The 12,797-nt window shown below is 33.1% G+C and overlaps 1 protein-coding gene across 3 annotated transcripts in view; it reads left to right on the top strand.

Annotated features, from left to right (window-relative positions):
- The window catches only part of LOC106464562 (protein GDAP2 homolog), a 51,045-nt gene extending 38,718 nt beyond the window's left edge, over positions 1–12,327 (top strand). For all 3 annotated transcript variants that reach the window (XM_013924711.2, XM_013924710.2, XM_013924713.2), the window contains exons 9-11: positions 774–968; positions 1,443–1,586; positions 9,643–12,327. In XM_013924711.2, the coding sequence (XP_013780165.1) occupies positions 774–968; positions 1,443–1,586; positions 9,643–9,699 (396 nt within the window). In that variant the 3' untranslated portion in view covers positions 9,700–12,327. The remainder of the gene's footprint in view (positions 1–773; positions 969–1,442; positions 1,587–9,642) is intronic.
- The last annotated feature ends 470 nt before the right edge of the window (positions 12,328–12,797 follow it).

Genomic DNA, 12,797 nt, shown 5'->3' with positions numbered 1-12,797 from the left:
TAGTTGTATCATGCAAAGAACATTGCAGAAACTGTCACATGGCAACTAACAACAAGTCTGAAACTTCCAATCTTAGATACAAATGGGAAAGCATGACTTCATTGGTGGTCAGACCACAAACTCAGGGCAGTTATTTACTGGAAGTGTGTAGTCTAATGAGCAAATTTCAATAATCTAAAGTAAAAATGTGGAGAAATCACGAGACAAATGATCCTGCCTGTATTGTTCCAACAATGCAAGCTTTAGGAGATAGGGTATTGAATGTTTATATGACAGAGTTGTGTCCTTTTATCCCCTTAGAAAGATGAATAACATTTGGAGTGCACCTGTTGTTTTTGTGAATCATTTGCCCCACACAATGCTGCATTGCAACCTTGAAGTGTAAAAAAAAAGTATTGTAAGAATCCAACAGTCTTATAATGTATGAGATTGGTTCAAAGAGTATGAAAATGACTTATTCATTATCAGTCACTGGATCTCAGAACAGACTGAACATCTTTGAGGTGAACTTCAGCCATTACTATTTTCTGCATAATTTATGGACCAGTTGCATTTCATGTTCTTGGAACAGGTGAACAAGACACCTTATGATATTTTGTGTAGCGTATGACAGACTCAAGTCCAAGCTACTGTCATGGTAAAAGATGATCCAATCAAGTATTAGGTGGGAGTCTAAATAAAGTGGCTATCTGTTTGTATTAAAAATAACCAGTAATAATAATTTTTTATACAATAGGTATTAGTTTGTACAATATTTTTTTATTTTCTTTTAGGCAATATTATATTTGATCCATACAATGGACCAAGTCGTAAGACGGGACTACATAGTTGTTTACTTCCACTCACTAACGACTAAAGAAAATCACCTTCCCCTTTCATTTCTGAAAGATGTATATAGCCTCCTAGACTTCACATACAAAAAGAATCTCCGTTCTTTTTATATTGTCCACCCTACCTTTTGGAGCAGAGTAAGTACAGTGCTTGAATAAAGTATATGGGTGGTACTGGAATTAGCTAATGTATGATATCCTGCCATCCCTTCGTATATAGTAAATTGTAGATTTTGGGGCCACATGGTGATAGAAAACTGTATAGGGTTACTAACATTTAGGTTTCAGCTTAAGCTGATCCAAAAAGGGCAAATTAAATTTTGCTGTGAACTTTGCACTAAACAGTAGCACTGCTAGCCTGTCGCTAAGTAAGGAGATAATATGTGAAGTATATATTATATAAAGTATACAATTTTCTTACCTGTAAAACCTCCTATCTTGTGAAAACAGATGATATGTTATAACAGATTAGAATAAGTTGGAAGTTTTTCATGCAAGAATTTTGGGTGATTATATTGCATTATGTTTTCCTGGGAAGTGTACATACTGCTTCAAAACATTCAGTAATTTTTATGCCTTTGATATTCTGTGTTTTCTCTGTTTTTATAACAGGTGATGACTTGGTGGTTTACAACATTTACAGCTTCCACAATCAAAGACAAAATTCAATCACTAGGTGGCATTGAATATTTATATTATCTCATCCCACCTGAACAGTTAGACATCCCTGAAGATATCCTTGAATATGACAATAAGGTAGGCACTTCATCCCTGGAATTACTTTTAATTATGATTGTCATGTAAGCAGTGCATCTCAGAAATTTTCTTGAAATAAATAAATAAAAATACAAACAGCACATCAATTCAGCTATCCTGGTAAATGTAACAAAATACCATAAAATACTCTTAGGAAATAAATTGATTTTGCAGATTGATTGAATTGTTTGCCATTCACATGTTTTTACTGTCAACTAGATAACATAAGTAAAAACAGTCTGTGAATCTTGAACAAAGTATACAATAGCTCTGCAAATTACTCAGTATCAACAGGAAGTCATAAAAACTGTGATGTTAATTCTAATGCATGTTTGGAATTGAAATAGGAATTTTTAACCTAACGGTACCTTATGTAGAATTTAACAACTATGTAGATTTCAAGTACAGCTGTCCCTGATTATGAACTACTGACCAGAGGAAGATAGCCAGCACATTTATTATATATATATATATATATATATACCAAATGACAAGATTGACTATAACTTTTATAATTCACTCACAGCTGAAAGCTCAGTTCATGTTCAGCACCTACACATTTTGAACCCCAGACATTTCAACCCACAGTACAGCTTGCTAACTGATAGACCAGACATAACTTTGTATGATTGCTCCATTTTACATTTTCTGAGATAAACTATTTAAAATTTTGCATCATAGAGCCATACCATAACTTTAAATGTCAGTTTGATACGCAAACTTAGTAGAGTTCATTCTCAGCATTTTTGCGTGATGTTAGGAGCATGCGCGCTGGAGTTTCTCGAATTATCGAGGAACCCCCGCGAATGTCCGAGTGTTTGCTAGGCACCTTGTTGATGAGCATGCATGTCATGTAAATCTCTGTAGTTTCTTTTATGTTGTGGTATGCATATACACTAATGCCTGACAGAAAGATATGAGTATGAGCAGTACATCAAGTGCTGAAAATGTTATTCACATAATTATTTGAACATGTATAGTAAAAGAGAAACAAGCAAACACAAGTGGTTGAATAAAAACAAAAATTGTTATTCATACAATCAAAATGTGTGTTAGAACTTCATCTCATATTGGCCTGCCTCTAATTTCATTATATAGGCTTTTAACTGTTGGGGTAGAGAGATGATTTTTAGTGCCTCTATAAGACAAAGATTAAAATCAGAATAATGAGATACCACTCTGATAAAGTAGACCAAGGTCCTGTTGCAGTATCCTACAATCCTTAGATTACTTTCATAATCAATGGAGGTAAACTCCCAACTCATAATAACTTCTATGAATCTCTGTACCACCCCAGGAAATTAGTGTGACCTTACTTAATAAGTGTATGACACAAAAAAATGTCAAGAAAACAGTGTAAAGACTCATTGGACAATCACTGTGATACGTAATTTTGTCTAAGTTAAAGAATCAGCACAAGTTTACGATCTTTGCACATCCAGTTTACAAGAACACCACTAACTGTACGTATAACACCTGCACAGAAACTTGCCTGAATATACCTAAATAAAGATATATACTTCTAGCTTTAAAAGGATTAAATTAGCAGTTATTTCAATTGCAGCAATTCTCTTCATCCTTATTTTGGATCCTAACTTGGCCAGAAATTTATAATAAAACTGTAAAAATTAGAAAACTAACAAGGTCATGGCTTCCTATAACCACTTCCCTAAGACTACATGCATGATGCCATGATAGTTAAACATAGCAATGGGAAACTGTATTCATACACATAAGCTCCAACAGTTAATTAGACAAAACTAAGGCAAAATAATACAAAATCAAAACTGATAGAATTTTAACCACGTTATAAATCATAAAAACAAGTTAAAATCAGTCAAAACAAATGTTAAGAAACTTGAGTAAAGTTGCACATTGAAATGGTCCAAATATTGTTATCAATAGAATATAGCATAGGATAATTTATATCAAAATAAAAATGAAAATATTACAGAGATACTGATATTACTACAACACTAAATGAAAAGATAAGGAACATCATAAAATAAATAAAACTGGATACAGAACTGAAATAAATGAAATCAAAAGATCAACCAACTACATGTTTGCCATTAAGATCACAACAGTGCACACACAAAAAAAGAGCAAATTTGAACATATGAAACAATAATGAAAATTCAAAATGAACATAAGTAGAAAGAAACGAAAATACAACAAAAACCATTAATAATGTAAAATAAATTTAGTATAAAATCAAAATAAATACAAAACTCAAGTCACAGAAGAAACTCCAAAAATTTAACAAAATTATTTACAGAAAAACTGACTGAAAATTGTAGAAAATCAACTTAGATAAAATACGTTGAATGAAATGTAAAAGAACCAGAACAAAAGACTATTGAGGCTGTCTTTAGATTGTAACCTTTCAGTGGTGATTTTCTGGAAGGTCCTCTTTAGTCCCCTGAACCTCCCCAATTGAGATGTTTTATTTCCTGGCTTAACTAGAAGTTCACAGTGGCTAGCTGGTGGTCCTACAACTGTTCCTTCCATGCTGCTGATTGATTTATTATGTTGACACCACTTCTTCCTTTCTCAAATGGCTTGAAATAACCTTTGGGGTAGTCACTAGTAAAGTGTCAGTAGTTACCTGATTGCTGTTTCTTTGGGTTCTATTGTTAGTTCCATAGGCTTCCATAAAGACTGAGAAGAGGAAGGGGCCTTCATCTTTTCTTTGTAGCTTTTCCCTTTAGGGGGTTAGGGATCTAATTATGCTGCTGAAGTTGTAGCACAGTCTCTGACTGTTGCATTGCTGTTGTACTACATTCTTCCACCAGACATTTGTAGACCTTAAAAAACATGCTGAAAACTCCATCATCTCCATCAAGAGTTGGTGGTGGGTAGTATTGACTATCTTCCTTCCATCTAGTCTATCACTTCAAAATTAAGGACAACTAGCACAGATAGGCCTCAAGTAACTTTGTGAAAATTTCAACAAATAAACAGGTGAAGAGCTAGGGAACTTATAAATTCCTAAAGTATAAAAGAAAATATTTAGAAAAAGTTAGTTGTCTCAAACACAAAACTTGATAATAATATTCTAAATAAAACAAGATCACTATTTAATGGTAAAAATATATTTATTAAATCAACATTGAAGAAATGTATAATTAATATTGAATAGCCTGAAAATCTATTTATAGTATATACATGAATGTAAAATTAAACATTATGAATATTTAAAATATAAATTATTATATAGTAAGTGTTGTTAATATGTACTTAAAATCTTCTATATTCAATGTATATTTTTATATAATTATTAACATTTACTTATTGTAAATAATTATTATATTTAGCTTATGTTTATAAAGCAAACATGATCTACACTTAAGTACATTATTTGGATCATTATGTATATTGTAAAAATTTATTAATTTTTAAATAAAGTTTTTCAATTCAAAACTTCATTATGATGACTGACATAGTTTTCAGTTAATTCTGATCAAAGATAGGTTCTGAAGACAAGTTCATTACAAACTTGCTCACATTAGTTTGGTCATACTTCAAGAAATTTGCAAGTTTGATGATGTGCATAGCCAGTTTGCTAAATTGAATCAGAAATGGTGAAGTTTGCATTTTCCAATGTAGACAACAGGCTATTGAAGTTGTCTCCATTTGTAATAGACTGCACTAATGTATTCACCAGTAGATAAGCTTTGCCTCTCTTGATGAAGTAATCAGTAAAAAATCAGCACTGATTACCTCTGTCCATTTTGAACAGAGGATCAGATATCAACTCTCCTAGAGTTTTCCTCTTACGTAGCTGGTTTTGTTGAACTTCTATAAGGTTGCAATGATTTATGACTAATTGGTGCCCTCTTTTCATTATGCAAAGTCTAAAGTAACTTGGGGGGATCACTTGCTGCATCACTATGTGTCCAAGAAATTTCACTTCCATGCATATGAATGTACATTTCTCTGACTTGTTTTTCAAGCCTGCACATTTTATGTACTGAAACAATGTTCTTATATTGTCTAAAACATACAACCAAAGACTAGGATGTCATCCACATAAATGAGACATCTCTCCCATTGCAATCTTCCAAATGTTACCTCTATTAGATTAGTTACAAAGACCAAATGTCATAACATGGAATCTTTAAATTCTTCTGACTTTTGAAAGTATTTGTAGGTCTTGTTTATTGAACAAGTGGGTCCCTTCCACTTCATCCAGACAGTGGTAGTATAAAGGCATCAATTCATATTACCAAGTTCAACTTCCCAAAGTGCACACAAAACCTTGGCATTCTTTCTTTCTTTCTATCTGACAAACACTACAGGAGATAACCAAATACTCTACAAAAGTTGTATTATCTCATCCTTCAACATCCATTTGATTTCAGCACTGACAATATTCCTGATTCTCATCAAAAGCCTGCACAGTGTTGTGTTTATCACCTGTGTCTATGTAATGGTGTTGATTGTTTTTCAATCCACAAACATATTAACAAACTCTAACAGCAATCCTCTGAGTTCACTACAGTAGATGGAGATAACACAATAAACTGTATCTATAATACACCATGGAATACCACTTGCATATTTAGTGGTATTGTTACCTCCTATTCAACATGCATGTGTGTACAGTCCATTATTCGCTGGCCCAGTCTGGTTGGTACTGGGTGATTTTTGCTGCAAAACTGCAGTTCACCTGGATCACAATGAAAACTATCTGACAATTTCTGATGTGGGTCTATCTTTAGGATACCAATGGCTGAACAGTGAATGGAGACAGTTACCTTCATTTGGCAAGTGATATGGTCAGGATATAATCAGAAACATTCCCATCTATTCGCATCTAGCTTGTCACCATTTTCTGGAGCAATATTTGCACTAACTGGCTGAAGTGGTGACTTCCTTCATAGTGGCTGATAAGCAGTTAGAAACTCAGTCTCTCATACATGTATTGTCATTAACTCATAGAAAGTGACACAAAATCCTTAATTCTTCAAACAGCCACTATAAGATTGTGTGCAAATTGCCTACTCCACTGACTTGAGTTAGTGGCCAGATGCAATTTATGTTCCACTAGTGCAAATTAACTGGATCTGCTGCAGCCTTGGCTTGTCATTGACCTTCTTGCATCTTTTGCAGCATCAATCAGAATAGTACTAACATTGATATGTCCATCTTGCAATGGGATATTGGTATTTCTGTATCTAATGATTAGATAAGCCTCAGCTGAAATAGGGACTCTTTACCTCATGCTTTTGGCATCTTTGGAAACTCTAATCCCATTGCATCAGTGCTGCAGCCATGGGTACTGAGCTTTAAAAGCTTTGTTACCCCACCTGGAACCATGGCATCTGCACCATGATGCCTTAATGCATTTGCTACAGTAGAAGTGGCAATCACTGCTTCTGTTGAGCATTGTGGCCTTAAAAGACCCTGGAGGTTGTTTCAGAATAGGGTCCACAGCTGCAGTTACTGCAGACATTGGTTTGTTTTCTGCTTTAGTGTACAGCTTTCCATGGCCACTTCAACTGCATCATCACAGAAACTGCCTCCTTCATTAATTAAATGCCCTTGAAGTGAGAACCCTATGAAAATATAGCCACTTGTACAGATGATATAAGAAGTCTACATTGGAAGGCATTCTGAAGCATGTCTCCTGGTGACTGTGATGAGATATTATTAATAAGTAAATGAAAGAACTGCTGAATGAACATATACAGCACCACATAGGTATTATTAGTTTTGAACTCAGCCTGGTAAATTCTTTACAGAGTTGAATCTGCAGCACAACTCTTTGCATCGGCATAGTTAGGTGTAAACCTAAGTAATGACAATGGGTATGTGAAAGAGGACTGTTCCCCTTCAACAGGTGGTGTCCATGGGGTCTCCCCCAGAAAAGTTCTGAAATTTAAACCTGAAATGGTGCATTCTGATGACCTTTTTTGTGTATATAGTTTATAAGAAATTAACCATATGGATGGCATAAAGTATTACAAAAATTTACCTTTTTAATCACTGGCATTTTATTCTATATTTTGTTGGGAGAAAATAATCAGAGTAAGATTTTATATCAGACAATTTGTATCTCCAATTTTCAATAACAGTTATGACCCAGTCATTGAGCTTCTCATCTAATTGTTCTCAGGTCTCAAGTGCCACATTGTCTAAACACAACAAGATGCATCCCACCACCTGTCCCTGAGCCTATCTGTTCCAAGCAACAATGTCAATGAAATGCTTGAGGAAACAGTCTAGTCTTCAGTCACGATATTCTTAAACACTGGTGGGTCCACCCTGTTTCACTTTCTCACATTAACTAAATGATTGAGCATTCAAGTACTTGCTACATGTTTTTCTACTGCTGTATGGCTGAGATGCAGTCAGAGTTCATTGGAGGTTCTCATCTTCTTCCAAACATTTGTAGCTATGCAATCCTAATGGATACAGTATCCTTGGATGAAATCTGGAACAGAATGTCACAAGATGCATGTTACATTTCACGTCTACTTCAATTGTTGGCAGTCATGGAGCATCCTTACCAGCTGGAAACTTGCCCAAATATATGATGGGCATTCGTTGTGTCACTTCATAGCAAATTTCATCCAATACTTACATTTCACTACAATCTTTGGCCGATAGTGACTCAGACCAGTACTTAGCAATGCCTAAGCTAGTCAAATAATTCCTAGGAGTCCTGTTTGGACCATCCCAATGAGTCTTAGGATGTCCAGGTTAATCATTACCTGTCTTTGCTGTACCATGCTTTTATATGCAGTAGGTAACAATGCAGAGATCACATAGCAGCAGTCGAGATTTCCCCCAGATCACCTATGAACCTCTCAGTAACAAGAAAAGATTGAGAATGCATTCTCAACAATGGCTTTCTCAATCTAGAAAGTACCCTTCTATGATTACTGTTTACAAACTTTACAGTAACTGGAGAGTAAAAACAAAAGCACATGCAGAATATACTCTACATTAAACAAATTCTTTGTTCACACTATCAAAATGTAGCATAATAACTATAAGTGAAACAATTAACTGATGCACCATCTATCATGGTATTTTTTTTTCCTATGGTACATTTTACAATTCAATAGCACAGTATCTTGATTTGATATGAAAGAAACCTAAACTTGGGTGCATCCATCTTGTTTCTCATGACTTCTTGCTCTATTCTAAATATTCTCGTCATCTCACTTACAAAAAAGATTTGTGATGGTGGCCAACCACATAGATGAAACTACTACAAAATGGATTATGAAAATTGAATTGGACAATGCTCAAGGTAACTTTTAGTGTGGAAGTAGTTTAGTTTGTGAAACATGATGCTCGAGGTAGGAGGACTGTTGATAAATCCATTGCAGTCTGCTGAATATGCTACAGTCACGTACACTATATTGGTAACACAACAAACATGGCTACAAGTATTCAAAGGAAACACCCTGAGATAAATATGAAAATGAAATCAAATATTCTTCTTCACTTTAAATGTTAAAAGATGCAACAAAAAGCATGTCAAATTGATATATATGCTTCTTTCAAATCCAGACTTAGTTTGAACTCTTCCAAAGCACAGCTAATCACAAAAAAGTTTTGAAAATTTTATTGTAAAGGATTTGAGGCCTTCCTCTGTTGTTGAAAATATGAGCTTTACAAAATGGTCAATGTGCTTGGAACCAAGGTATGACATTCCATCTAGAATTTATTTCATTAAAACATTGATATTAAATGTATGCTGATACTGAATCATATGTACTGAAGGAATTAAATACAGCTTCAGCAGTGACTATAATTACTAATGCTATACAGAAATTTTACTTTGGATCTTTACTAAGTTTTTTACTAAGTAGCTTTAAAAAAAACTAATTGTGCTTATATTCTTTTAACATCAGGTGTAAAACAACAATTCATTACCAATGTTTTCTGTAGGAAATCAAAATAATGGAAAAAAAAAGAACCATTCTTGAAATTAATTAAACCTGTTGCTGAATATTGATATATTTTGAATTTATATTCATTTTAAATTTCACTAATTTGGTACGGTGCACTGTAACTAATCTCATGATATTGGTTTCAGATCAATGGAGTCCGATATTGCACACGACCAGCAACAGATGCTGCTGCTGCATTATAGAATGTATCCTAATTGGAAAACTGTTGTATAACTATTTCTAGAACTGTGAACCTACTTGAGAAAGACTATTGAAAGTTGTCCTACCATTTTGTAAAGAAATTGTGTGAAAATGATCTGTAAAAAAATTAATCCAACCACATTACAAGCTTTCTAAAGTGCTCTTGTGTGTGTATGTGTAGGGGGGGGAGGCATGTAATTTTTAAAAGTAACCAGATAAAAAACATTAAAGTTCATGTAACTTACTTGCTCGATGATTTGAGTTTTGGATATTTGTGAAACATTATGATGTTTTGGAAAATTATTAATCACAGGTGAAATATTTGTCACGTTGATTTTAGTGTCTGCTTAGGATGTTAAACATTTCCATAAATTCTGTGAAGTCAGAATAAGAAAACTCTTATTTCAACTTGTGCAAGAAATCTTGAATTTAAAAGTAATTTTAGTGCAAAAAATTTTTGTTTGACATAAGTGAAATTTAATTTTAATGTATATAACATTTGCAGAGCAGGACACTGAAACTTTCAGCTTGTCTTGTACAGTTTGTCACAGTAATTGAACTTAGTTTGTTTTATAAATGTTTGTCTTGCCTTTTTTTTTCCTCATTCCCTAACCATCTTTTCATAGACTGTATATGCTTATGATGTTAAGTGCAGTTCATCTAATACTTTTTTTCTACCAAGATAAGTCAGATCGTCTCATTTAAAAAAAGTGTATTGATTAAAAACTGTTTAAAAGTTACCTATAGTAACCTTGTTAAACACATCAATTATAAGTTTATGTTATTGGTATATTCCAAGTATGTTATTTGTGATGTTGCTGTTAGATTCATTTTCTGAAAGTTTTGTATGTTCTGTTGCATTGTTAAATGCAAGTTCTAAATCTTTTATTTCAAGGCAGATCTTACCAGTTGAGCTACTGAAGATATAACTGCACTAGTTTTGTATGAATTAATCTAATTTTCATTAATAATTTCAAATCTTTAGTATAATAATGATTTGAGAGATCTCAAAATAAATGTTTACTATTGCCAAATATGTGCATGTTTTCTTTATTGCCAGCACACCTAAATCAGAAAGGATAAGAAGGTTTGCTGTCACCTGTTGTTTGAGACAGTAACTTTTTAGCAATACACAAACATGTTACAGCTTTGTTAAACTTGAAACAAGAGAAAAACAACAAAGTAAAACTTAATAAAGGTACAAACAGCACAGGGAAACTTCACCTTTAATAATTAGTTTTACAGTATGGGTAATTTTATGTCTTCTAACACCTTTTGGTTGGTATTATTAATTAAGATAGTAAAATACAAAAAGATGTTTCTTTCAGATTGGTTTAGGTATTAAGCTGGAAATTCCCAAACACCAGTGAGCCCTTCCTCAACTTATAGACTGTTGTTGCCTTAGCTATACAATAAACCTTTATTGTAGCAGAAACATTTTTTGGGATCTTATATATTAACATTAAATACAACCAATAATGAATGTTATGGTTACCTTAAATGTGTGTGCTCACTGGTTTAGCTTTCTTGCAGTTTCTTTACAATAGTAATCCTAAACCCAATATACCCTTAAAACTTGATGTATAGGAATTTGGTTGCCATGTAAATGTACACAGACTATTCCCAAAAAGATTGATAGAATCTTCAATTAGGTTTGATTGATATGGTCATCTTCAAAAACATATTTATTATCTTTTTTGTATGATACCAGGAGATATGTCAAGTTTCATGACAGTGACTTTCTGGTTTAGAGGTTTTTCTCTTATGGTCATAGTCTTCATCCTGTGAAATATCAAATGAGAACATTTCTCCAGATTAGTTTAGGTTTTGCTTTTAGAACTCTTTGTAGTCCTTAAAGACACGTTGTGCATATTTTCCACTTTGATGGAAAACATTGAAGGGTCCTTTTTTCAAAGTGTTGTGTTCTTTATTTCTACATTACTTAACACACTCACATTACAAATACTGTTCAAAAAGAGCTATGAAATATAACCCTTAGCACAGAGTACCCAAGCACTTTCAAATGCTTGTACATTTGTTATGAATTCAGAATGTAATTGTATAAAATGTTGTCCATTGTGGAATAGCCTACATCTGCAGCAATGTGTCACTAATTAACATAAACAAGTTATTCTTATTAAGTGTAATTAAACCTCTATATGTAAACACAATACAGATAAAAACAATGCTAGATCTTCTTTGTTATAAGTTGGTATGTTAACCCTGAATACATGATTCTTAGAACTTTATGAGTATAACTGCATGCTATAATAATGTAATGAATGAAAGGTTTAGAAAATGATCTGCATTGTCAGGTAAACCTGTAACAAGCTTCAAGTGTGTGTGTGTATATATATATACACACAGTATGCTACATATGAATATATAAGAATAACTTACTCAAAAACAACTTATTTTAAAATAAGAACATGGGATGATTAATTTTGTTTTTCCTTTTTGTATTGATAATGTCTAATAGTGTTGATTAAACTTCTGTGAACTTGCACTGGCTCATTTGTTTCATTATGAGGTCTTGAAATAACTGATAAATATACTATCAAAGATACTTTGTGATTACATTGTATGTAAAATTAATTAAATCCAAATATGTATTAAACATTTTCCTACAATGTGTGTTCTTATTTTATGGCTACAGTGATATGAAACTGACGTGCCATTTTGAACTAATTACGCTTCTCATTATCCATATCTGACATTGTAGTTGCAAGATGCTTGAGAAGGCATTTTTACAAGTTAGATGCTGATTTTAGACCTCCACCTAAGGTTTTCTATTGCAGATGAATTACTGGTATACTGTCAGAACTTCAGTGTTAGCTTTAAAGATCTACCTTTGGTTAAATACAAATGTCCCAATTTAAGTACCAGGTTTCAACTTTGGTTATGTGTTATTGTGAAAACACACTGTACCACTTTAGGTACCAATTTTGGAATTTGTTGTAGGTGCTGTTTTATATTTCTAATAAAAGAAACTGTTTCAGTTTAGCTTTCAATTTTGGACATATACTTTAGGTTATACTATTCCAACTCAGTTGAACTTCTGCTTGAGGATTATAAAGTTCAAAGAAACATATAACAGCAA

The sequence above is a fragment of the Limulus polyphemus genome, unplaced genomic scaffold, assembly GCF_000517525.1.
Source record: "Limulus polyphemus unplaced genomic scaffold, Limulus_polyphemus-2.1.2 Scaffold1688, whole genome shotgun sequence".
Lineage (NCBI taxonomy): Eukaryota > Metazoa > Arthropoda > Merostomata > Xiphosura > Limulidae > Limulus > Limulus polyphemus.
This window is presented reverse-complemented; position numbering and strand designations above follow the sequence as displayed.